The sequence below is a fragment of the Amblyraja radiata genome, chromosome 2 (genome assembly GCF_010909765.2).
Source record: "Amblyraja radiata isolate CabotCenter1 chromosome 2, sAmbRad1.1.pri, whole genome shotgun sequence".
In the NCBI taxonomy this organism is placed as follows: Eukaryota; Metazoa; Chordata; class Chondrichthyes; order Rajiformes; family Rajidae; genus Amblyraja; species Amblyraja radiata.
The window spans coordinates 119,129,938-119,157,794 of record NC_045957.1 but is presented as its reverse complement, the minus strand read 5'-3'; the positions used below and the strand labels follow the sequence as shown (position 1 = coordinate 119,157,794).

The 27,857-nt window shown below is 47.5% G+C and overlaps 1 protein-coding gene across 1 annotated transcript in view; it reads left to right on the top strand.

Moving 5' to 3' along the window:
* Window positions 1-27,173, top strand: part of c2h18orf21 (chromosome 2 C18orf21 homolog) — a 64,220-nt gene extending 37,047 nt beyond the window's left edge. The window contains exons 5-6 of the mRNA XM_033014342.1: window positions 20,385-20,608; window positions 26,370-27,173. Of these exons, the coding sequence (XP_032870233.1) occupies window positions 20,385-20,608; window positions 26,370-26,523 (378 nt within the window). The 3' untranslated portion in view covers window positions 26,524-27,173. The remainder of the gene's footprint in view (window positions 1-20,384; window positions 20,609-26,369) is intronic.
* Window positions 27,174-27,857: the final 684 nt, after the last annotated feature.

Below are 27,857 nucleotides of genomic sequence, written 5' to 3'. Positions count from 1 at the left end.
GTATATGTGACAATAAACTAAACTAAAATAAACTACTTAGATGTAACTACTTAGACGACAGATGGCACAATGGGCTAAGTGTTCGGCTGGCGACCGGAAGGTAGCCGGTTCGAATCCCGCTTGGAGTGCACACTGTCGTTGTGTCCTTGGGCAAGACACTTCACCCACCTTTGCCTGTGTGTGAATGTGTGTGAGTGATTGGTGGTGGTCGGAGGGGCCGTAGGCGCAGAATGGCAGCCACGCTTCCGTCAGTCTGCCCCAGGGCAGCTGTGGCTACAGAAGTAGCTTACCACCACCGAGTGTGACTGAGGAGTGAATGAATAATGCGATGTAAAGCGCCTTGAGTATTAGAAAGGCGCTATATAAATCCCATCCATTATTATTATTATTAAGTGACTTGATTTTAATCACGGGTATTGCCAACTGCATTTCCGTTGACTGGTTAACACGTAACAGAAGCTTTTCACTGTACACGTGACAATAAACTGAACTGAACAACAGTTTTAATTGGGTAATAAATATTGACCAGTCCAGGGAGCCTGAGGACAATTTAGAATGTTCTGACTTCCATCTCATGACTCTATGACTATCTCTCTGCACATCTTCTTTCCTGACAATCTCACTAAAATGGCGGATTTGCCATAGAATTGTAAACCTGGGACTTCTGTGATTTCTCTATTTCATCTATGCTTTGATTAAATTTGACCAAAGCTTTTCACTGTACACTTGACAATCGACTAAATTAAATTGAGTTGGGCCATTCTCTTTGTGCCAGGTTGGAGTTTATGGAAATTTACTTCCGCACACCACCTCCATTGTCAGATGCTGTATTTGAATAAGACAACAAAGCACCAGAGGATGCGGGTGGCACACCGTGGCGCAGCTGGTAGACCTGCCGCCCCACTGTGCCCAGAGACCCAGATTCGATCCTGCTCTCGGGCGCTGTCGGTGTGGAGTTTGCACGGTCTCTTTGTGACCGCGCGGGTTTCTTCTGGGTGCTCCGGTTTCCACAAGCATCCCAAAGGCGCGCGGGATTGTAGGTTAACAGGTCTCTGAAAATTGCCTCGAGTGTATGAGAAAGTGGGACAACATTGAACTAGTGTGAACGGGTCATCGATAGCTGGCTAGGACTCGGTGGACATGAGAGCCAGTTTCCATGCTGCTGCCTCCATCCTGCTCTTCCCAACAGCCTTGCATCTTCAGTAGTCTACATTTATTTAACTTTTCCTTAATAAAAAGGTCTCTTTCTTAACTACATTCCATGAAGAAGTATTCCATGCTTGTGGAACGCTTTGTTAAATGACATTTCTTCACGTTTTTCTCCTTTAAAGACATACTGAAACATCACAGGGAATTCTTGTTCTTTGTTATCTTATTCTCTCACAACATGTTGCGGTTGAATAAGACGTTGGGAGAGGCTGTATTTAAAGTATTGTGTTCTGTTTTAGGCACCATGTTATAGCAAAGATGTTGGAAAGCTGGAAAGGGTGCAGAGAAGATTTACGAGGATATTGCCATGTCGAAGGCCTGAGCTACAGGAAGAGGTTGAGCAGGCTAGGACTTTATTCCCTGGAGCGCAGGAGGATGGGGGGTGATCTTCTAGAGTTGTACAAAATCATGAGAGGAATAGATCGGGTAAATGGACAGAGTCTCTTGCCCAGAGTAGGGGAATCGGGAACCAGAGGACATAGGTTTAAGATGATTTAAAAGTAACCTAAGGAGCATCTTATTCACACAAAAGGTGGTAGGAGTATGGAACATGCTGCCGGGGGAGGTAGTTGAGGCAGATGCTATCGCAACGCTTAAGAAACATTTAGACAGATGCGTGGATACAACACGTTTGGAAGGATATGGGCTAAATGCAGGCAGGTGAGACTTGTGTTGATGGGACATGTTGGTCGATGTGGGCTAGTTGAGCCGAAGGGCCTGTTTCCATGCTGTATCACTCTATGACTTTATGACCATTACCAACAGCAGGTTAACTGGTCATTCAGTCATCAATGGGTGTGGGGCCATCTTGTATGCATTTTGCAGAACTTGCCTGCGTATCAACAATTCCCGGGATGGCGGGACTGTCATATGCTGAGAGAATGCAATGCCTTGGCTTGTATACTCTGGCATTTAGAAGGATGAGAGGGCATCTTATTGAAATATGTAAGATTATTAAGGGTTTGGGCACGCTAGAGGCAGGAAACATGTTCCCGATGTTGGGGGAGTCCAGAACCAGGGGCCACAGTTTAAGAATATGGGGTAAGCCATTTAGAACGGAGATGAGGAAACACTTTTTCACACAGAGAGTTGTGAGTCTGTGGAATTCTCTGCCTCAGAGGGCAGTGGAGGCCGGTTCTCTGGATACTTTCAAGAGAGCTAGATAGGGCTATTAAAGATAGCGGAGTCAGGGGATATGGGGAGAAAGCAGGAATGGGGTACTGATTGTGGATGATTAGCCATGATCACATTGAATGGCAGTGCTGGCTCGAAGTGCCGAATGGCCTACTCCTGCACCTATTGTCTATTGTCTATAATAATTCACAACCAGAAACACAAGGTTGACTAGGATTTGGTTTGCAAGATGATAAAATTGCAGTATTAATAAAAGAATACATCGTCTTAGTCTGACATGGGGTCAGATTTAGTCTTCAGCACTTCCAGCACAGAGCCCTATGAATTGGAAACATATATAGAGTTGGGGATCTTTAATTCCTAGCTCTGCAAAAACACTAATATGCTCAATTATTTCATGGCAATTAATTTATTTTTTTTGCAGGAATTTTGCAGAAGGTAAATCATAATGAGGAAAATTCCAATTTCATACGGATTGTTGCGGAGAGAAATCTAATGGTTATTTAACATAATTTGGTTATTTGGGGAGCACATTCAATTTTGCTGATGCTAGCAGCTATTAAGTGCAATCCAGGTTTAGCTCTTGTATATTCTAGGCAAGGGATGTTCATCAGTGATAGGAGCAGAATTAGGCCGTTTGGCCCATCTACTCCGCCATTCAATCATGGCTGATCTATCTCTCCTTCCTAACCCCATTCTCTTGCCTTCACTCCATAACTCCTGACACCCGTACTCATGCAAAAATACCCATTGACTTGGTCTCCACAGCCTATTCTGGCAATGACTTCCACAGATTCACCACAGATGTGGGTGTTTATCAGGAAGGCCTGAACAGTCTGAAGAAGGGTCTCGACCAGAAATGTCACCCATTCCTTCTCTCCAGAGATGCTGCCTATCCCGCTGAGTTACTCCAAGCATTTTGTGTCTTGGCTAGTACTTTTAGTCTGTTGTAGAAACAAGGAACTGCAGCTTTACAAAAAAGGCACTAACTCAGCGGGTCAGGCAGTATCTCTGAAGAACATGGATAGGGGACTTTTCGTGTTGGGACCCACCTTCAGACTGAAGAAGCATCCGGACTCGAAACGTCACCTATCTATTTTCTCCAGAGATGCTGCCTGACCCGCTGAGTTACTCCAGCACTCTGAGGTCACGTATCCATGTTTTCCAGAGATGCTGCCTGACCCGCTGAGTTACTCCAGCACTCTGAGACGTCACGTATCCATGTTCTCCAGAGATGCTGCCTGACCCGCTGAGCTACTCCAGCACTCTGAAACGTCACCTGTCCATGTTCTCCACAGATGCTGCCTGACCCGCTGAGTTACTCCAGCACTCTGTGAAACGTCACCTATCCATGTTCTCCACAGATGCTGCCTGACCCGCTGAGTTACTCCAGCACTCTGTGTCCTGCCTATTTAAGTGAGATAATCTCATTTGTCCAGAACATATATGCATTATTCTGCCTCATGTCTTCATAGGAGAGCACATCTCACCCTGAAATTAGTCAACCTTTGTTGCATCTAAGGTGATGGGTGTGAAGACTCATGGTGTGCAGAGTACTTCAAATGCGATCATACATGAACTCGACATAATGCAGTAGAAAATGCTGCAGCAAAGAAGTAAAGGACAGCGTTAAGGTTGTAATAAAAAGGAATCGCAGATGCTGGTTTATACCAAAGATAGACACAAAAGGCTGCAGTAACTCAGCAGGTCAGGTAGCATCTCTGGAGAAAATGGATCGGTGACGTTTCTTGCTTAGGACCTTTCTTCAGTCTCCTTAACAATGTTAAGGTTTCAGGTTTATGAACAATCATCAGAATGGGAAAATATTAGAAATCAAACCTGTTTTTACAATTAATCTGAAGAAGGGTCCTGACCTGACACGTCACCTATCCATATTCTCCAGGGATGCTGCTTGACCGGCTGAGTCACTCCAGTAATTTGTGTCTGTTTTTAAATTTATTTGATTTACAACATGTCCTTGTTCAAGGGCCATTTGAACTGTTAACTGTTTGTCTCCACGTTTGTTATTTGATTTGTGGAGTATTTCCAGTTTTCTTTTTATAATTTCAGCTTTTCAATGCCTGAAGATGTTTGATTTATAGTTTGGTTTATGTATTGTTGTCACGTGTACCGAAGTATAGTGAAAAGCTGTTTTGTTGCATGCTAATCAGTCAGAGGAAAGACTATACATGATCAAGCTGTCCACGGTGTAAAGATGCAAGATAAAGGGGACAATATTTAGTGCAAGATAAAATCAAGGCAAGTCATATAACCATATAACCATATAACAATTACAGCACGGAAACAGGCCATCTCGACCCTTCTAGTCCGTGCCGAACACGTATTCTCCCCTAGTCCCATATACCTGCGCTCAGACCATAACCCTCCATTCCTTTCCCGTCCATATAACTATCCAATTTATTTTTAAATGATAAAAAATGAACCTGCCTCCAACACCTTCCCTGGAAGCTCATTCCACACAGCCACCACTCTCTGAGTAAAGAAGTTCCCCCTCATGTTACCCCTAAACTTCTGTCCCTTAATTCTCAAGCCATGTCCCCTTGTTTGAATCTTCACTACTCTCAGTGGGAAAAGCTTATCCACGTCAACTCTGTCTATCCCTCTCATCATTTTAAAGACCTCTATCAAGTCCCCCCTTAACCTCCTGCGCTCCAAAGAATAAAGCCCTAACTTGTTCAACCTTTCTTTGTAACTTAGTTGCTGAAACCCAGGCAACATTCTAGTAAATCTCCTCTGTACTCTCTCTATTTTGTTGACATCCTTCCTATAATTAGGCGACCAAAATTGTACCCCATACTCCAGAATTGGCCGCACCAATGCCTTGTACAAATTTAACATTACATCCCAACTTCTATACTCAATGCTCTGATTTATAAAGGCCAGCACACCAAAAGCTTTATTTACCACCCTATCTACATGAGATTCCACTTTCAGGGAACTGTGCACAGTTATTCCCAGATCCCTCTGTTCACCTGCATTCTTCAATTCCCTACCATTTACCATGTACGTCCTATTTTGATTTGTCCTGCCAAGATGTATCACCTCACACTTATCAGCATTAAACTCCATCTGCCATCTTTCAGTCCACCCTTCCAACTGGCATAAATCTCTCTGTAGACTTTGAAAATCTACTTCATTATCCACAACCCCACCTATCTTAGTATCATCTGCATACTTACTAATCCAATTTACCACACCATCATCCAGATCATTGATGTACATGACAAACAACAGTGGACCCAACACAGATCCCTGTGGCACCCCACTAGTCACTGGCGTCCAACCTGACAAACAACCATCCACCATTACTCTCTGGCATCTCCCATTCAGCCACTGTTGAATCCATCTTGCTACTCCACCATTAATACCCAACCATTGAACCTTCTTAACCAACCTTCCATGAGGAACCTTGTCAAAGGCCTTACTGAAGTCCATATATACAACATCCACTGCTTTACCCTCATCAATTTCCCGAGTAACCTCTTCAAAAAATTCAAGAAGATTAGTCAAACATGACCTTCCAGGCACAAATCCATGTTGACTGTTCCTAATCAGACCCTGTTTATCCAGATGTTTATATATATTATCTCTAAGTATCGTTTCCATTAATTTGCCCACCACTGACGTCAAACTAACAGGTCTATAATTGCTAGGTTTACTCTTAGACCCCTTTTTAAACAATGGAACAACATGCGCAGTACGCCAATCCTCCGGTACTATTCCCGTTTCTAATGACATTTGAAATATTTCTGTCATAGCCCCTGCTATTTCTACACTAACTTCCCTCAATGTCCTAGGGAATATCCTGTCCGGACCTGGAGACTTATCCACTTTTATATTTCTCAAAAGTGTCAGTACTTCCTCTTCTTTGAATCTCATAGTTTCCATAGCTACTCTATTTGTTTCCCTTACCTCACATAATTCAATATCCTTCTCCTTGGTGAATACCGAAGAAAAGAAATTGTTCAATATCTCCCCCATCTCTTTTGGCTCTGCAGATAGCTGTCCACTTTGACTCTCTAATGGACCAATTTTATCCCTCGTTATCCTTTTGCTATTAATATAGCTGTAGAAACCCTTTGGATTTACTTTCACCTTACTTGCCAAAGCAACCTCATATCTTCTTTTAGCTTTTCTAATTTCTTTCTTAAGATTCTTTTTACATTCTTTATACTCCTCAAGCACTTCATTTACTCCATGCTGCCTATAATTATTGTAGATCTCCCTCTTTTTCCGAACCAAGTGTCCAATTTCCCTTGAAAACCATGGCTCTTTCCAATTTTTACTATTTCCTTTCAACCGAACAGGGACATAAAGATTCTGTACTCTTAAAATTTCCCCTTTAAATGTACTCCATTTCTCCTCCACATCTTTCCCATAAAACAAAATGTCCCAATTTACTCCTTTTAAATCCTTTCGCATCTCCTCAAAGTTAGCCTTTCTCCAATCAAAAATCACAACCCTAGGTCCGGTTCTGACCCTCTCCATAATTATATTGAAACTAATGGTATTGTGATCACTGGTCCCGAACTGTTCCCCAACGCATACCTCTGCCACCTGACCCGTCTCATTTCCTAACAGGAGGTCCAGCACCGCCCCTTCTCTAGTAGGTACTTCTATGTATTGCTGCAAAAAATTATCCTGCACACATGTTACAAACTCCAACCCATCCAGCCCATTTACAGAATGTGTTTCCCAGTCTATGTGTGGAAAATTGAAATCTCCCACAATCACTACCTTGTGCTTACTACTAATATCTGCAATCTCCTTACATATATGCTCTTCCAATTCTCGCTCCCCATTTGGCGGTCTATAATACACCCCTATAAGTGTTGCTACCCCTTTCCCATTTCTCAGTTCCACCCAAATAGCCTCCCTAGACGAGCCCTCTAATCTATCCTGCCAAAGCACTGCTGTAATATCTTCCCTGATAAGCAATGCAACACCTCCACCTCTTGCCCCTCCAATTCTATCACACCTGAAGCAACGAAATCCTGGAATATTTAGTTTCCAATCACAGCCCTCCTGCAACCATGTTTCACTGATCGCCACAACATCATACTTCCAGGTGTCTATCCAGACTCTAAGCTCATCCACCTTTCTTACAATGCTCCTAGCATTAAAATATACACATTTAAGAAACCCACCCTCTCTTATTCTCTGTTTATTGTCTTTTTCTTCTCTCTCCCCTACATTTTGGGTCAGAGTGCTACCAGTCTCTGCCTCCTGCCTCACACACTGACTGCTAGCTTTCCCAATTTGAGTCCCTCCCCCCAACCATACTAGTTTAAAGTCTCCCCAGTAGCCTTTGCAAATCTCCCCGCCAGGATATTGGTCCCCCTCGAGTTCAAGTGCAACCCGTCCTTTCTGTACAGGTCGCACCTTCCCCAAAAGAGGTCCCAATGATCCAGAAACTTGAATCCATACCCACTGCACCAGTCCCTCATCCACTCATTTATCCTCCACCTCGCTCCATTCCTACTCTCACTGTCGCGTGGCACAGGCAGTAATCCTGAGATTGTTACCTTTGCAGTCCTTCTCCTTAACTCTCTACCTAACTCCCTAAATTCTTCTTTCAGGACCTCTTCTCTTTTTTTACCTATGTCGTTGGTACCTATATGTACCACAACCTCAGGCTCCTCTCCCTCCCATTTCAGGATTTCTTGGATACGTTCAGACACATCCCTGACCCTGGCACCAGGGAGGCAAACTACCATCCGGGTCTCCTGTCTGCGACCACCGAATCGCCTATCCGACCCCCTGACTATAGAGTGCCCTATTACAATTGCCCTCCTCTTCTTTTCCTTACCCTTCTGAGCAACAAGACCGGTCTTTATGCCAGAGGCCCGGCCGCTGTCGCTGCCCCCAGGTAGGCTGTCTCCCCCACCTTTACTCAAACATGAGTACTTATTTTCAAGGTGTACAGCCACCGGGGTACTCACCAGTCCCTGCCTCTGCCCGTTGCCCTTCCTAACTGTGACCCAGTTTTCTGTCTCCCGTGGTCTTGGAGTGACCACCTCCCTGTAACTCCTATCTATGACCTCCTCGCTCTCCCTGAGCAGACAGAGGTCATCAAGTTGCTGTTCCAGGTTCCTAACACGGTCCCTTAGGAGCCCCATCTCGACGCACCTGGCGCAGATGTGGACGTCTGGAGGGCACTCAGACTCCATGACCTCCCACATCTGACATCCAGAACAGTAAACTGCCCTGGCCCTCATTCTCCCCCCTTATCCCAATACAATAAAGCCTTACCCGGGATACAAGCCAATCAGCTGCTTCCTCTAGTCCTGTAACGGCTGCTTCTTCTAGTCCGTTTGACCAATCAGAGGCTTCCACCAGACTCCTTCTCTGGAAGTGAGATCTGCGAATGGAACGTTGCAGATTTTGATTCCTCCCTCTGTCACGGCTCCCGGGCCTCTGTTGAGACAAGCCCCGCGATGGGTTTTTAACTCACCACACGAAGGTCGCTCCTCCCTCTGTAACGGCTCCCGGGCCTCTGTTGAGACAAGCCCCGCGATGGGTTTTTAACTCACCACACGAAGGTCGCTCCTCCCTCTGTCACGGCTCCCGGGCCTCTGTTGAGACAAGCCCCGCGATGGGTTTTTAACTCACCACACGAAGGTCGCTCCTCCCTCTGTCACGGCTCCCGGGCCTCTCTAAGTCCGATAATAGATAGCTCAAAGATCTTCAATAAGTTTGATGGGAGGTCAGGACCGCACTCTAGTTGGTGAGAGGACGGTTCAGTTGCTTGATAACAACCGGGAAGAAACTGTCCCTGAAATTGTAGGTATGTGTTTTCAAACCTGATAGGAGAGGGGAGAAGAGGGAGTGACCAGGGGAAGACTGGTCCTTGATTATGCTCAAGGCAGCGTGAAGTATAGATGGTGTCAATGGAAGGGAGGTTGGTTTGTGTGATGGTCTGGGCTGTGTCCACATCGTGGATGGGAGTTTTTACCCAAACCATGCTGTGATGCATGCATCCAGATAAAATGCTTTCAACAACGCATCTGTACAAGCTGGTGTTCAGTGTAGGTTAATACTAACTGAGCGGAGGTGTTCAGTGAAACGAACACTTCACTGAACACCTCAGCTCAGTCCGTCTTAACCTACCTGATCTCCACTTCAACTCCCCCTCCCATTCCCAATCTGACCTTTCTGTCCTGGGCCTCCTCCATTGTCAGAGTGAGGCCCAGCGCTAATTGGAGCAACAGCACCTCATATTTCGCTTGGGTAGTTTACACCCCAGCGGTATGAACATTGACTTCTCTAACTTCAGATAGCTCTTGCTTTCTCTCTCCATCCCCTTCCCCTTCCCAGTTCTTCCAAGAGTCTTACTGTCTCCAACTACATTCTATCATCAATCTGAAGAAGGGTCTTGACCCGAAACGTCGCCCCATTCCTTCTCTCCAGAGATGCTGCCTCACCCTCTGAGTTACTCTAGCATTTTGTGTCTACCTTCGATTTAAACCAGCATCTGCCGTTCTTTCTTACACATGCATATTAAAGTGTTACATTGGTAGTTTGAAATGATGATGAAGCGGTAATTTATTTCTATGACTGAATGATGTGTAATTTGCAGCAAGAGGTGGTGCTGGTGCTTGCAAGTGTGAGTTTGGGAGAGTGTAATGAAAAAACCGTAGTAAGTGGCAGCAGTACATCTTGTATCTGATGCACATTGCAGTTACACTAGTGGAGGTAGTATGTTTTAGAGCAGGGGTCGGCATCTTTGTTCTGCATTGGGGCCAGGACCCATGTCTGTGAGCTGATGGTGGGCCACAGCTAAAAAAATCAAATATTGTTATTACTATAACAGTACAACTAATGTTAGAATCATCATAAATCTATTAGCATTTTACCAGTTTTTGCTAAAGGTAAGTAGTCGCCTCATAATATTTCTGGACTCGATCTATCATCTTTTCATGCCCTTCCTAGCGCTTCGTTCACTGCCCCATATCTCGACTGTAAACCGGGCTGTGATTAGCCGTTGAGCGGAAGGGAGGGAGGGTATTGAGAGAGAGTCGCTTTCCGCCACAGCTAACCGTAGTTTTGCCGCGCTCACTGTCTGCGCTCGTTCTAGGATTCTAGATGACGGAAGTCTTCAGGAGAAAAAAAAATGCCTGCATGCCGGATGATTTCGGGTTTCGGGCCCGTGGGCCGTAGGTTGCCAACCCCTGTTTTAGAGTGATGAACACAATGACTGAATAAATTAGGTACAATAACAGCATTTAAAAGACACTTGGATTGATACACGCATAGTTCATGTTTAGGGTGGCACGGTAGGCGCAGTGGTAGAGTTGCTGCCTTACAGAGCCAGAGACCTGGGTTCAATCCTAACTATGGGTGCTGTCTGTACGGAGTTTGTGCGTTCTCTAGGAACTCCGGTTTCCTCCCACACGCCAAAGATGTACAGGTATTAATGTGCAGGAATTGCTGGTTGGCGAGGAATCGGTGGCCCGAAGGGCCTTAGTCCGCGCTGGGTCTCTAAACTAAAGTTGTAAAAGCAGAATTAGGCCATTCGACCCATCAAGTCTACTCTGCCATTCAAACATGGCTGATCTATCTTTTCCTCAACCCCATTCTCCTGCCTTTGCCCCATAACCTCTGACACCCGTTCTAACCCGTATCTAGGTACATGGGATAATAAAGTACCATTGAGTGCTCCCACCCATGTCTTAGAAAATGGTGGGGGAAGTTATTACCACTGAATTTCCTGATCTGTTATTGTCGGCAGAATATTTACATGCCTGGTCCAATTCAGTTTATGGATGCATTCTCCAAGGTATTGATGATGAGGTATTTGCTGTTAATGTTACTGAGTGTCAGTAGGAGGTGTTTAGAGTCCTGTTTATGTCGATCGCCTGACACTTGTAAAGCGTAAGTGTTACTTGCCATTTGGACAACATCCAAGCAGGATCTGATTAAGTTTTGTTGCGCCATTCACAGACCACTTTATAATCAAATGTAAAATGAACGTAGTGATCTTTGGGGCCACATGATACTGAAGCAGCTCTTGATACTGAAGCAGCGTTTAATGTTTGCATCTACCCCCCCCCCCCCCCCCCCCCCCCCCCACAAATAAATCTCCATGACATGCAGTCGTGGACCACTTCATAATCTGATGAAATGTAAAATGAACACAGTGAACTTTGAGCCCACATTCAGCCCCTGATACGGGTCTAGAAGTGTGAAAACACACACCTTCAAATTCAGGGCTGGAGTAACTCAGCAGGTCAGGCAGCATCTGCTATGTTTAGTTTACTGTCACGTGTACCAGTGAAAAGCTTTTTTGTTGTGTACGAACCAGTCAGCGGAAAGACAATACATGATTACAATCGAGCTGTTCACAGTGTACAGACACATGATAAAGGGAATAACGTTTAGTGCCAGGTAAAGCCAGTAAAGTCTGATCAAAGGTAGAGCAAGGGTCTCCAATGAAGTAAGATAGTCGTTCTCTAGTTGGTGGTAGGATGGTTCACTTGCCTTAGAACAGCTGGGAAGAAACTGTGCCTGAATCTAGAGGTGTGCGTTTTCACACTTCTATACCTTTCGCCCGATGGGAGAGGGGAGAAGAGGCAGTGGCCAGGGTGCGACTGGTCCTTGATTATGCTGCTGGCCTTGCCGAGGCAGCGTGAGGTGTAGATGGAGTCAATGGAAGGGAGGTTGGTTTGTGTGATGATCGGGGCTGCGTCCACAATTCTCTTTCCCAAAAGATGTCAATGTTGTAGCGGTACTGGAACAGCTTGACTAAAGATACACCTGGCTCAGGAGCAAAACTCGTCGGCATCCTGCCAGACCCATAACCTTCACAGTATCTGATGCACATCAGGAGTTTGATTGAGCAAGGTATGAACCAAATCACCGGAGGACACAATGCGTAATTTTGCGGACCCCAGAAGAGTGCCAATGTCATCATGTGTAGGAAAGAACTGCAGATGCTGGTTTAAATCGAAGGTAGACACAAAATGCTGGAGTAACTCAGAGGGACAGGCAGCATCTCTGGAGAGAAGGAATGGGTGACGTTTCGACTCAAGACCTTTCTTCAAGATCATCATCGTCTTATCACTTTTGGGAAAAGATGTTTGTTTTCCATTGCCTCATGGAGACATTGAGACAGACAGACACACAGACACAGACACAGACACAGACACAGACACAGACACAGACACAGACACAGACACAGACACAGAGACAGACAGACAGACAGACCGATCCTTTATTATCATTCAGACCTTTCGGTCTGAACGAAATTATGTTGCCTGCAGTCATACACAGAATCAATAATAACAAAACATACAATAAACACAAATTAAACATCCACCACAGTGAGTTCACCAAGCACATCCTCACTGTGATGGAGGCAAAGTCTTAGTCTCCGTCTCTTCCCTCCTTGTTCTCCCTCTGCGCTGAGGCGATCGATCCAGGCCGAAGATGCCGCTCTCCAGTCCAGCGGACCTCCGTGGTGATGTCGCCGCCGCCGAAAGCCGGAACTCTGTCTCCACTCCGAGACGGCCCGCCACAGCATCAGCTCCGGGCCGCCGCCCCAGCTCCAGGTCCTGCAGTCTCCGCTCCGGGCAGCCGCCTCAGCTCCGGGTCCCGCAGTCTCCGCTCCGGGCCGCCGCCCCAGCTCCGGGTCCCGCAGTGCCAGCTCCGAGACCCGCAGTCTCCGCTCCGGGCCGCCGCCCCAGCTCCAGGTCCCGCAGTCTCAGCTCTGAGCCCCGCAGTCTCCGCTCCGTGCCGCCGCCCCAGCTCCAGGTCCCGTAGTCTCAGCTCCGAGCCCCACAGTCTCCGCTCCGGGCCGCTGCCCCAGCTCCAGACTGCTGCCCAGCTCCGGGTCCCGCAGTCTCAGCTCCGAGCTCCGCTGCATCAGCTCCAGGCCGCCGCCGAAAGCCAGAACGCCGCACCAGCAAGTCGGGCCACCGCTGTCTTAGCCCCAAAGACGGCCAGCCTCTCGTTGGTGAGTCCTGGCTGGCTCTGCCTCTGGGTCAGTCGCAGGTTGGAGGCCGCCAGCTCCGCCATTAGGCCTCAGCGCAGACGGAGGCAGAGAAGGGGGATACGACACGAAAAAGTCGCATTCCCCCGAAGGAAGAGACAGAGAACATGTTTCACCCCCTCTAACACAACCCAACAAACTAAAACTTAACCAAAACAAGACCAAAAAAACAACAGAAAAAATTAAAGACAGACGGACTGCAGGCGAGCCGCAGCTGTTAACAGCGCCGCCACTTCCATCAGCATGGCATAATCAAGGGTTATGGGGCGATGGGACGAGAATAGGGTTAGGAGGACGAGGTAGATCAGCTATGATTGAATTGCGGAGAAGACTTGATGGGCTGAATGGCCTAATTCTGCTCCTATTACTTTACTGCTATTACTGCTCATGAGACCTTATGATAATCAAGGACGAGTCTCACCCTGGCCACTCCCTCTTCTCCCCTGCCCCATCAGGCACGATATACGGAATTTGAAAATACACACTTCCAGATTCGGGTACAGTTTCTTCCCAGCCGTTATCAAGCAACTGAACTGACCTATTAACAACTGGAGCTGTCCTGAGCTGCTATCATTCTCATTGGAGACCCTTGATTGATCCTCGGGCAAATGAACCACCCTAAGATAGACATAAAAAACTAGAGTAACTCAGCGTGTCTCGCAGCATGTCTGGAGAAATGGAATAGGTGACATTTTGGGTCGAAAACCTTCTCCAGACTGAGTTTGGCCCATCTCCCGTCGAACCTTTCCTATCCATGTACCTATCTAATTGTCTTTTAAATGTTATAGAGTTATAAGGTCATACAGCACAGAACCTGGCCCGTTGACCCAACTTGTCCATGCCTATCAAGATGCCCCATTTACACTAATGCCCACTTTTGGCCCATCTCCGTCTAAACCTGTACTATCTATGTGCCTGTCCAAATGTGGTAATAATAATAATAATGGATGGGATTTATATAGCGCCTTTCTAATACTCAAGGCGCTTTACATCGCATTATTCATTCACTCCTCAGTCACACTCGGTGGTGGTAAGCTACTTCTGTAGCCACAGCTGCCCTGGGGCAGACTGACGGAAGCGTGGCTGCCAATCTGCGCCTACGGCCCCTCCGACCACCACCAATCACTCACACACATTCACACACAGGCAAAGGTGGGTGAAGTGTCTTGCCCAAGGACACAACGACAGTATGCACTCCAAGCGGGATTCGAACCGGCTACCTTCCGGTTGCCAGCCGAACACTTAGCCCATTGTGCCATCTACCGTAGACCAGACATTTGGTGGGAAAGGAGATGTTTCTTTTCCTCTGTTTAGTATATTTGTGCATTATCGTTAATAACTTGGTGGTGGCAGAATTGTAAAGTTTTCATTTGATCTGTTGGTGGTGGAAATGTCTATTTGACCTCTATTGTCTATTGTATATGGCCCGACTGTAGCACGATTGGGTTGCTATGCCGCATACAGTTTGTTGTTTGTTTTCCAGCACTCATTGAATCAGGGTAGGTTAGTAAAGGTGCAGAGACGATTTACAAGGATGTTACCAGGGCTTGAGGGTCTGAGCTTTTGGGAGAGGTTGAGCAGGCTGGGACTTTATTCCCTGGAGCGCAGGAGGATGAGGGTTGATCTTATAAAGGTGTACAAAATCATGAGAGGAATATATCGGGTAGACGCACAGAGTCTCTTGCCCAAAGTTGGGGAATTGGGAACCAGAGGGCATAGGCTGAAGGTGAAAGGGGAAAGATTTTGTAGGAATCTGAGAGGTACCTTTTTCACATAAAGGGTGGTGGGTGTATGGAACGAGCTGTCGGACGAGGTAGTTGAGGCAGGGACTATTGCAACGTTTGTTAAGCCTATTGGCATTCACAGCCTTCACCCTGCTGCCCCAGCACACGGCAGCGAAAAAGATGGCACTCGCACCAGTCGGTACTGGTAGAACATGTGCAGCATCTTACTGCAGACGTTGAAAGAGCGGAGCCTCCTCAGAACGTACAGCCGGCTCTGTCCCTTCTTGTTCAGGGCCTCAGCGTTCCTGGACCAGTCCAGTTTACTGTCCAGATAAACTGCAAGGTACTTGTACACCCTGGTAAACTGCACATCCACACCATTGATGGAGACAGGGGACAGGGGTGTTCCTCTCCTCCTAAAGTCTACCACTAACTCCTTAGTCTTGTCGGTGTTGAGCTGCAGGTGATTCAGCCCACACCATTCAACAAAGTCGTTGACTACACCTCTGTATTCAGCCTCCCTCTCCTCACTGATGCAGCCCACATTTGCAGAGTCTGCATGTGGTTGGAGTCCGAGTTATATCTGGGGTCCGAGGTGTAGATGTTAAACAGGAAGGGAGAGAGGACCGTCCCCTGTGGTGCTCACCACCATGTCCGAGACACAGTTATGTAGGCTGACACATTGTGGTCGTCCAGTCAGGTAGTTTGGTGATCCAGGACACCAATGGAGCATCCACCCGCATCTTCGTCAGATTGTTAAGGGCTTGGACACACTAGAGGCAGGAAACATGTTCCCGATGTTGGGGGGGAGGGTCCAGACCCAGGGGCCACAGTTTAAGAATAAGGAGTAAGCCATTTAGAACGGAGACGAGGAAACACTTTTACTCACAGAGAGTGGTGAGCCTGTGGAATTCTCTGCCTCAGAGGGCAGTGGAGGCATGTTTTCTGGATGCTTTCAAGAGAGAGCTAGATAGGGCTCTTAAAAATAGCAGGGTCAGGGGATATGGGGAGAAGGCAGTAACGGGGTACTGATTGTGGATGATCAACCATGATCATATTGAATGGCGGTGCTGGCTCGAAGGGCCAAATGGCCTACTCCTGCACCTATTGTCTATTGTCTTTCTCCCTAGCAGTGCAGGCCGGATGGTGTTAAAGGCCCAGGAGAAGTACAAAAACATGACTTTTACAGTGCCTCCAGGCTTATCCAGGTGAGCATAGGAATGATGGAGCAGGTGGATGATGGTGTCCTCCACCCCCATCTTTATCTGGTAAGCGAACTGCAGGGGGTCCAGGTAGGGTTTAACCTGCCAGCCTCTCTCCAAGGACTTCATGATGTGTGAAGTCAGCAGACTACAGGACTATGCTGCCTTTCAACAATCTGCTCTTGTGCCTTACTAATGCTGAGAGCAAGGTTGTTGCTCTGGCACCATTCAAAAAGGTTATCAATCACCCTCCTGTTCTGTGACTCATCGTTTTCCAGTATTCTTCCAACATTAGGTGGTATCGCCAGCAAGGTTAAAGCTGGCATTAGAACTGTCTGGCTACACAATCAAGGGTATCGCGAGAGGTAGAGTAGGGGACCGAGCACACAGCTTTCAGGTGCTCCTCTCTATGCTGATAGTTATCGAGGAGGAAGTGTTGGTGCTAATTTGTTTGGAATTTTAATTATATGTTTTACTATCATGCAGCTTGACAAAACAACAGTTGTTGTTGTCGTTTTCGAGGCACCGTGATGATCAACCAAATTTCTGAAATTATATATGGGTCAGACTGCATAAAGGGCCTGTCCCATTTACGCAATTTTTTTCCCGGCGACTTACCGGCGCCCGTCATAGTCGCAGCAGGTCGCCAAAAATTTTCAAAATGTTGAAAATCCATTGGCGACCAGAAAAAGGTACGACTCTTTTGGGCGACTACTCACAACCATACAGATGTCACCCCGCGACTTTCCACACACTCAGGACAGTTTACAGTTTTACCAAAGCCAACTAACCTAGAAACCTAGAAAGTCTTTGGAGTGCGGCAGGAAACCGGAGCACCCGGAGAAAACCCACGTGGTCACTGGGAGAACATACAAACTCCACACACCCAGACAGCACCCGTAGTCAGTATCGAACCTGGGTCTCTGGTGCTGTAAGGCAGCGACTCTACCGCTGCGTCACCGTGCTGCCCCCAACAGACAATTCCTTGGAAAACATTTGAGAATAAGTCCTGGATTCACTGCCGGAAAACTGCATTCAGAAGACGTCCTTGTATGGACATGTTGACCCTATTACCTCTATAGGGCGACTCGAACAAAAGACTCTAAACCAAGGTTTAATTTAGTTCAGTACAACTTAATCTTTATTAACACTCGAGTAACTTTAAACATACATGCAAACAATTGACTTCTAATAACTTCTCATTTACTATTTCAACATCACTTCTTAAACTAAATCACAAAACTCATGACTTAGTGTCAGATATTACCCGTATGAATGAATTGACCAGATTCACTCTGTTGGTAGGGGTAGTCTTCTCTGAGCTTCGAACTCGGGTCCCTCCTTCCTGTGGTGGTTGTTCCCGGGTTGTCGCCACCGATGCTCCTGTTAGGGCCACCCATGGCGGTAAGGTCGAGGGGGAGGTCTCTGACAAAGAGCAATCCACCCAAGACCTCAACGGTGGAACAGGCGGAGGACGATGCCTACCTTAGTGGAGCATCACAACGGCTGGGAAGGCAGATGAAGGCTGCAGCAGAAAAGGGTCTCCGGTCGTCTTGGACTCCATGCCACTGGATCCTGACCCAGATCTGTCAAGGGCCGTGGGGTGGCTGTCTGTGCACCAGTCTCCCAACATTGAACAAGGTCACGCACAGGGGTCCTCCATGAGAGGACAGTCATACTCGTTTCGAGTGACCGCCGATGATGATGATTTTGCAATATGTGCTTTCCAGGCTTATCTTCTCAAGGCCGTACTGTCTTAGCCGTGAAGCTACCTACAGTTCTGCTCGCACCAGATGTCAATGACGTGCCCATTTTCACTGCGCTCCTTTGTTACACTGGCTCCCACATTTTGCTCTGTTTGTCTCTAGCTAGTAGCATCCTCCCAAAGCATGTTGGGATACTTGACATCCAGTCCCAGGCTATAGACAACTAGAAGTACAGAATTCAACCTATAGAGGGCGCAAGCAACAATAATATATTTGTTTGTCTTCAAGTCAAGAGTCAAGTGAGTTTATTGTCATGTGTCCCAGATAGGACAATGAAATTCTTGCTTTGCTTCAGCACAACACAATATAGTAGGCATTGGTAAGAAAGTAAATATCTCTGTGACAGCACAATAATGCTGCTTCACAGTGCCAGAGACCCCGGTTTGATCCTGACCTTGGGTGCTGTCTGTGTGGAGTTTGCACATTCTCCCTGTGACATCATGGGTTACCTCCGGGTGCTCCGGTTTCCTCCCACATCCCAAAAATGTTCAGGTTTGTAGGATGATTGGTCGCTGTAAATCGCCCCCCCCCCCCCCGTGTAGGGCGTGGATGTAGAAATGGGTTAACGTTCAACTAGTGTGAACGGGTCGGTGTGAGCCTGCTTCCATGATGTATCTCTAACTAGCCAAAGTTGTCTAGATCAGCCTGAAGAAAGGTCCTGACCCAAACTGTCATCTGTCCATCAGCGGTTTGTTTCATTTTACTTACAATTCCAGCATCGGCGGCCTCTTGTCTCATTTAGCTTTAATGTAATTCTGATACGGTAGCATAACACAAAACCTTGCAGATGTAAATAAAGAAGGGACAAGATACATAGGCACAATCATACTTGAGTACTGCTATGTAATCTATTATACTATGTAAGTATAGTAGATTTACACGGGGGGGGGGGGGGGGGGGCGGCACAGTGGTGCATCGGTAGAGTTGCTGTCTCACAGCGCCAGAGACCCAAGTTTGATCCTGACTAAGGGTGCTGTCTGTATGGAGTTTGTGTGGGTTTTCTCCGGGTGCTCTGGTTTCCCCCCACATTCTAAAGACGTGCAGGGTTGTAGGTTGACTGGCTTCTGTAAATTGTTCCTGGTCTATTTGAGAGAACCGGTGTACGGGTGACAATTGGTCGGCGCGGATTCATTGGGTCGAAGGATCTGTTTCCACTCTGTAACTCTAAAACTAAAACACTGAGACAGTACATAAGAGTCGCCACATTTCCGGCACGATCTGGTACCATTTTCAAGTCCAATGTTAATTTAGAGATACAGCGCGGAAATAGTCCATTCGGCCCACCGAGTGCGTGCCGACCGGCGTTCACCCCGTACACTAGCACTATCCCACACACATTAGGGACAATTTACAATCTTTACCGAAACCAATTAACCTACAAACCTGCACGTCTTTGGAGTGTGGGAGGAAACTGGAAAAAACCCAGGTGGTCACGGGGAGAACGCACAAACTCCGTACAGACAGCACCCTTAGTCGGGATCGAACTCTGGCACTGTAAGGCAGCTACTCTACCACTGTGACACCCCTTTAAAAGCATCGTCTAGTCTTGGCCATAAAGGCCCGTTGTCCTGGCAGCGGCACTGGGATGCAGTTATAGGGGTCGGCCTGGACAGGCGATGTTATTGATGAGAACTAATGTAGAACGATCTGCCACAGGCAATGATGGTCCAATTCTACACATCATAGAGTCTGTTCATCATGGTCTGGTTTGGCTCAGCCACCAAGCACGACACCTGGAGGCTGCAGCGAATCGTCCGACCAGCAGAGAAGGTTATTGGCTGCAACCTTCACCTCCATTGATGAACTGTACACTGCAAGGGCCAGGAAGCGAGCGGGCAAGATCACCTCTGACCCCTCTCACCTTGGCCACAAACTCTTTGAATCACTTCCCTCTGGAAGGCGACTCCGGACTGTCAAAGCTGCCACAGCCAGACATAAAAACAGCTTTTATCCACGAGTAGTTGCTCTACTCAACAGCCAAAAATCTGTAGCCTCCCTTTGATCTGGTAATTTGTTGGTTCATATGCTTGATCAATGATGTTCTATCATTAATGTTTTATTATTATTAATGTGTAGTGTTTTCTGAGTCATTCGTAACTGTCACTGTATGTCATGTTGTTACTTGTGGGCGGAGCACCAAGGCAAATTCCTTGTATGTGAATACTTGGCCAATAAACTTACTTACTTTACGATGCTAATGATGTTGCGAGATTTCCAGAATTCCTTGAATTAATTTACTTGTTCAAAAACGATGTACGTTTATATTTAAACAAAAATTGGATTCCAGCTTTGATTTTGAGCGGACATGCGCTAACTAAGCTTCCTTCACTCCCTGCAGTTGGTTACATGCTATACCTGTAAGGAAACTTCAAGATTCAATGGAGCGAGAAGGAGATCTCTTGCTGTGAGGCCTCACATCCCAAGAAGCTTAGCCAAGACAAAAACGGACTTAAAGACACTCGAAGCAAGGAGGATGCCCCAGTCTACAGAGAAAGCAACCAAATACTCTCCAAATGTGAATAAATCGAGTTCAGAAAGCAAGAGCCAAGCTACAACTCCACGGTAATTATATATTTTTACTGTTTCTTGATCTTTTATATAAGACTCTTTACAAGGATGTTGCCAGGACTCAAGGGTCTGAGCTACAGGGAGAGATTGTGCAGGCGAGAACTCTATTCGCAGGGATGATATTATAGATGTGTACAAGTCCATGACAGGAATAGATCGGGTAAACGCAGAGAATTGTCTTGCCCAGAGAGTAGTGGAATCGAGAACCAGAGGACATAGGTTTAAGATGAGGGGAGAAAGATTTAACGAGAACCTGAGGGAGGGGAGTTCACCCCCCCCCCCGCCACGGGTACCATGGAGTCCCGTGCTACCCGCTCCATGGTCAGATTGTCGGCGACTAAACTGTCTCCCCCACCCTGGTTTGCCCGGTGAGGAGGGGGCTGTGGACCCCCAGCAGGAACAAAAACAAGACCTGTCAAAGGGCAGATGAGCTCCTAGCGAGCCAACGGCCATCCACACTTCAGTAGTTGCGTTTACGATCCCGTTCAACGATGATGATGATGTTAAGGGAGAACCTACCTTCTTTACCCACAGGGTGGTGGGTACATGGAACGAGCTGATGGACGAGGTAGATGAGGTATATGTTATAACATTGGGGCAGGTAGGTACATGGACAGGACAGGTTTATAGGGATATGGGCCAAACACAGATAGGTGGGACTAGTATAGATGGGACATGTTGGTTGACATGGGCAGGTGGGACCGAAGGGCCTGTTTCCACCCTGTGTGACTCTATGACAATAACAGCAGGGATTTCGCTTAATGAACCAGAGGAGATAGGTTTATGGTGAGGAGGGAATTATTTAATAGGACTCTAGGAGGTAACGTTTTACACACAGGGCGGTTGTTGTCGGGAACAAGCTCCCAGAGGAGGCTGTTGAGGCAGGTTTGATCGTAATGTTTATGAGGAATATGGACAGATACATGAGGTTTACAGGGATGTGGGCAGGTGGGACTAGTGTAGATAGGACATGTTGGCCGGTGTTGGCAAGTTGGGCTTAAGGTCCAGTTTCCACTCTACGACCACTTGAAGTCTCTAATGTAGACAGTCAGCAGCCACAAGCTGGGGAACGTGGAACGACAAAGTCCATTTTTGGCCAGTGTGCCCACAATCAGCAGATTGTGGTAAGCAAGGAACGCATGGCGGAAAATGTAAACATCAACTCGAATCATGATCAGTGGAGTGGGTTGGGAGATTGCAGCCTTCACGAGGTCCAACCTGTTTCAACGAATGCAATCGATCCGACGTGCACAAACAAGATCAATTAGAACAAGTCTACTTCCAACTTTAGGCTGTGCATGCCATACGAAAGAAGAAGATAATCAGTGAGCAAATGGGTCTCGACCTGAAACATCCTCTGTACAGGAAGGAACATGCGGATGCTGGTTTACACCGAAGATAGATAGACACAAAATGCTGGAGTAACTCAGCGGCTCAGGCAGCATCTCTGGAGAAAATGAATCAGTGATGTCTGGGGTAGAAAGCCTTCTTCAGACTGAGACTCTGTCCGCTGTCTGTTCATTTCCCTCTACTAACGCTGTCTGACCCGCTGAGTTCCTCCAGCACTTTCTGGTGTGCTCAGCGTTCCAGCATCTGCAGTCTTGTGTGTATTTATAATCATTGTGTGACAGAAATCGAATGTCCTGCAACGTTTGTTGAAGCACAGTGTTTGATGTAACAATAAATGATAGTCAATTGTCGGCTGGGTGGTGCAGCGGTAGAGAAGCTGACTCACAGCGCCAGAGACCCGGGTTCCATCCTGTCTACGGGTGCGGTGGGTACAGACTTTGCCCTGTCTCCTGTGACCGAGTGGATTTTCCCGGTTTCCTCCCACATTACAAAGACGTGCGTGTTTGAGGATTAATTGACTTCGGTAAAAATTGTAAATTGTCCCTGGTGTGGGATAGTGCTAGTGAGCAGGGATCGCTGGTCGGCGTGGACCGAAGGGCCTTTTTCCGCGCTGTATCTCAAAACTAAACTAAGCTTTAGTTTTTCTAGATTTGAAGGCTTTAGTATGTCTAATTGAAATAGTCATACAGCATGGAAATAGGCCCTTTGGCCCAACTTGCCCATGCCGACCAACACTAGTCCCACCTGCCTGTGTTTGGCTCGTATCCCTCTCAACCTGTCCCATCCGTGTACCTATCTGAATATCTTTTCAATGTCCTTATAGTAACTACCTCCTTTGGCAGCTCGTTCCATACACCCACCACCCTCTGGGTGAAAATGTTGCCACTCAGGTTCCTATTAAATCGTTCCCCCCTCACCTTAAACCTATATATCCTCTGGTTCTTGGTTCCCCTACTCTGGGTAAAAGACTCTGCATCTACCTTATCTATCCCTCTCATTGTACAAGGTCACCCCTCATCCTCCTGCATTCCAAGGAATACAAAAACAGCGATGTGATGCTGCGGCTCTATAAGGCACTGGTCCGACCGCATTTGGAATATTGTGAGCAGTTGTGGGCCCCGTATCTGAGGAAGGATGTGCTGGCACTGGTGAGGGTCCTGAGGAGGTTTACAAGAATGATCCCAGGAATGTGTGGGTTAGCGTATGATGAGCATTTGAAGGTACAGGTGCACAACCTTTTATCCGAAAGCCTTGGGACCAGACACTTTTCGTAATTCAGAATTTGTCGGTCTTCGGAATGGAATTTTTTGTAGCGTAGATTTTAATGGCTGGCTCAGTGGTAGAGTGCTCGGCTCATATCCGCAAGGTCGCGAGTTTGCGCCTTGATCCTGGCAGTTACTCGGTCGCGAGTTTGAGTCTTCAATGTCGTTTTTTCTTGCAGAATAAATGTCTGTATGAAATGCAGCGTGTTGAATGAATTCCTGAATTTGTAAATGTGCCCGCAGCATTGAATCACCTCTCGCACTCATGTCACCCTAGCGGGGCTACATGCCCTTAGGCGGCCTAGTTTGCGCCTCGATCCTGGCAGTTACTCGGTCGCGAGTTTGTGTCTTCAATGTAGTTTTTTCTTGCAGAATAAATGTTTGTATGAAATGCAGTGTAGGAGAAGTGTACTGACTGTGTGGGCAGAACTTTGGAAGTGATTGCCCACCAGTCTAAAAAGCCGTTGTGTCTCCCTGTCCCTGGGATAGCAGGGGGCGATCAAACAGCACAATACCCCCCTCCCCCTCCAACTCCAGAGGAATCCGCTCCCCGATGGGCCGCTACGGCGACAAGTGGCAGTTTGCCCACAGCCCGAGCTGCGCCCCCTCATCCGCCACCCCAAGAACAAGACGTACCTTGCACACCATCAGCTTCTGCCCCTACGTGTTCCTCTGGAGTTGGAGCGGGGCTGGGCTGGAGTTGCTGCTGGCTGTGGGTCTCTGGGATCTCCGTGCTTGCAGTGGGCCTGGGGGTCGGTGTCCCGTTGGTCCTGACGTCTCCGGCCACCCCCCTGGACTGGAGCTGAGACTGGGAGTTGTACCGCCCTTGCCCCCTCCCTCTGCAACTGCAAACAACCCCACTCTCCTGCAAGGGTGGTACAGTTCCCGGAGGATGGCAGGTGGCCGGCGACGTCAGGACCAACAGGAACCCGCTCCCCGATGGGCCCCTACGACGCCCAGAGCTGCGCCCCGTCATCCGCAACCCAGGTTCCTCTGTAGTTGGAACCAAAGATCTTTGGTTGGAACGGGGCTGGGCTGCTGCTGGCTGTGGGTCTCTGGGATCTCCGTGCTTGCAGTGGGCCTGGGGGTCGGTGTCCCGATGAGGGGGCGCAGCTCGGGGAACGGCTTCTGGTGGTCCTGACGTCTCCGGCCAGTTTGCAGTTTTCCTCTGGAGTTGGAGCGGGGCTGGGCTGGGCTGCTGTTGGCTGTGGGTGTCTGGGATCTCCGTGCTTGCGCTTGAAAACGTTCACCGAGGGCGGCCCGCAGAGGTGACAGCGGAACCTCCGGTCGGTCCTCGAAGAAAGGGGAACTAAATCCCCATTCATAAAAGAGAAGGTGAGGGTATATTGCGCGGGAAGGTTAATAATTGACAATCTGCTGCTGCCTGCCCGCTGAGGTAAAAAGTTCCCATGGTAGACTCAGTGTATCGTGAGTCTACCGTGGGAACTTTTTAACTCAGCGGGCAGGCAGCAGCATATTGTCAATTATTAACCTTCCCGCGCAATATACCCTCACCTTCTCTTTTATGAATGGGGATTTAGTTCCCCTTTCTTCGAGGACCGACCGGAGGTTCCGCTGTCACCTCTGCGGGCCGCCCTCGGTGAACATTTTCAAGGACCTTTCTTCAAGGACCGAAAAAATGGCCGCTATTCGGAGGTTTTCGTTATTTGGATCTACGGATAAAAGGTTGTGCACCTGTACTGGGCCTGCACTCACTAGTGTTTAGAAGGATGAGGGGGTCCTCATTGAAACTTACCAAATAGTGAAAGGCCTGGATAAAGTGCATGTGTAGAGGATGTTTCCACTAGTGGGAGAGTCTAGGAGCAGAGGTCATAGCCTTAAGGGCCTGTCCCACTTGGCCGTCCTTTACGCGACAGGCCGGTAGTGACTGACACGCGGCAGTCGAGCGACGGCCGTGCGCGTCATCACCCGTCATCATGCGCCTTCAAATATTTTATCTGCTCTGCAAGTAGAATTAGTCAGCGTATTGACATCATTTGTTAAGTGAAACATTGATAAAATTATTGTTTGCTGGAAAAATTCAATTACTTTTAAACTTTCTGAAATACTCCCAACAAACACAAACTTGTATTCCATGATAGCAGTTTGAGGGTTTGAACACAGCTAAAGAATTAGTTTGTGTTTTTTTTTTTTTTAAATGATGTTGGTAAAATTGTTGGTGGTTATTTAAAAAAAACTAATTTGGTTACTAGTGTTCTCTTAGGATTTAAAATCTGCGATCCTTACCTGGATGTTAACTTTTGAAACATCCTTAACTAAGGATGTTTCAAAAGTGATACTTATTAAGGTGTTACGCTGAAGATATTACTCTGAAAGCATTGATGCTTACACCGTAATTATTTTCTCATTGTGGCCGACTGCGTATGGGCGGGGCGCACGGTGATGTAACCATGCGTCGCCACCTGAGACATCGGGACGCAGCGTGCGACGCCAATGCGTCCGTGCGTACGCGATACATCACGCAGGTGGCGTGCGAGGATTTCATGCAGCACGAAATCCTGGAGCACCATGCGATACCGCACGCAACTCCACACTCCTCCATGCCTCTCCGTGCGCCCGTCCCGCGCTACCCACACGCTACCCGTGCGTCACAACGCGTCAACCTATTTTACATATGACTCGTAAATGAGGTGCAAATGACAGCCAAGTGGGACAGGCCCTTTAGAATAAAAGGACGTACCTTTAGTAAAGAGATGAGAAGGAATTTCTTTAGTCAGTGGTGAATCCGTGGAATTCATTGCAATGGATGGCTGTGGAGGCCAAGTCAGTGGATATTTAGCATGCTGGCTGGCTGGATAGCACGCAACAACAGCTTTTCACTGTACCTCTGTACACGTGACAATAAACTAAACTAACAAGCAACATTGGTTTTAAGGTGGATTCTTGATTTGTATGGGTGTCCGAAGTTATGGGAAGAATGGGGTTGAGTGGGAACGATAGATCAGCCATGATTGAATGGTGGAGTAGACTTGATGGGCTGAATGGCCTAATTTTGCCCCAAGAACGTCCTAGCCCACCCAATGTCTCCCAAAAGCACGGGCCCTGGATTCCTGGCAATGCTGCCTCAACTATAAATGTTTTGAGCATTGCTGTTTTAATAAACTTTGCATTTACCATTCCAGGACGTCTGTGGTGACACCCTCCACTTCTTCGCCCTCTTTGAAGTCAGTGAAAGGGAAGAACCTGCAATGCTCTCGCCTCAAGGTGCTGTTGAATTCTGAGCAGAAGCAGCCGAGCACAAAGGCCACGCTTAAAGATTTCCTGTCTTCGGTGTAAACCACGATCTGTGTGTGTGTGTCATTTTTTAAATGTGCTGTTTGTCCGGCCGAAGAAAATGTAATTGGGGGTGGGGGGGAGACGAATCATCCTCAAGTCGGCTTGTCTGAACAGTCAGTCAGACGGCCTGGGGGTTGGGCAAATTGATTTTTTGTAATCTTGTCACAAAATAGATTTTTGCTGCTGTTTATATCTGAATCGATGGGAATATTACAAGAACAAGCATGTTGGAGCTCGGGCGTGCAACTGTGCAAATGTGATAGAGCAGATTAACCTGCAGCATGCGGGTAACTGATAAGCTGATTTGCCATCTGGCTTTCTCGAGAAGCACAAATATACTCCTCGATGTTGATGTTAAAGTGGCGGCAGCTGTCGGGACATGAGTTCTAGTAACTAATTATATTTAACCATATACTGCTTTCAGTTTTGTTTTTCGCTTAAAGTCGCCAAGGATGAATGTTGCTACCTTAACTATTTTAACTATTTTAGTGTGCATGATTCGGTGAAGGGGATTTTTTTTTCTCCTCCCCGCAACCTCTCCCTGAACACAGTCCCGAACAGAGGCTGAAGACAGACACAGAGTGCTGGAATAATACCCCTGTACCACGGTACGAGTTCATTCCAAGCGCTCCCCCGATTTAAAAAAAAAATCAAACTCGTGGTAAGCACGGAGAATGAACGTAGCGGGTACGTCGGAGCTCGGGAACGTCTCTTAGCGGCTCGTAACGCTAACGGCAGGTACTCGGGAACACTTGCTAATGGCAGGTAAGCACGGGAAGACTCGTGAAGATTTTTCAACATGTTGAAAAATGTCCACGAGAGCCCCGAGTACCGACGAGTGGCCATTACCGTAAATCTCCGAGTTCGAATCGGGGCAAACTCGGGAGAGCTCTTGGAATGAACTCGTACCGTGGGACAGGGCTATACATGAGGTCAGGTCAGGCAGCATATCTGAGGAAAAAGACATAGGTGACGTTTCGGGTCGAGACCCTTCTTCAGACTGAAAGACGGAGAAGACCAGATCAAAAACAGGCCCTGCAACAGAGATGCATTCTTCACCCCTCCCTCCCCACCTACCCCCATCTCACACCCTAGTCCCACTGTTCCCATCCTTGTATCCCTGTCATTAGCACAACTTCCCCAGCCAACAATGGGTCACTATGGACTCCACCCTTCCTGAGGTCATCTGTTGCCAACCCTGATCTGTTCCGGCCTCGATATGAGGAAGGGTTCTGACCTGTAACGTCACCTATTCCTTTTTTCTCCAGAGATGCTGCCTGACCCGCTGAGTTACTCCAGCATTTTGTGTCCATCTTCGGTGTAAACCAGCACCT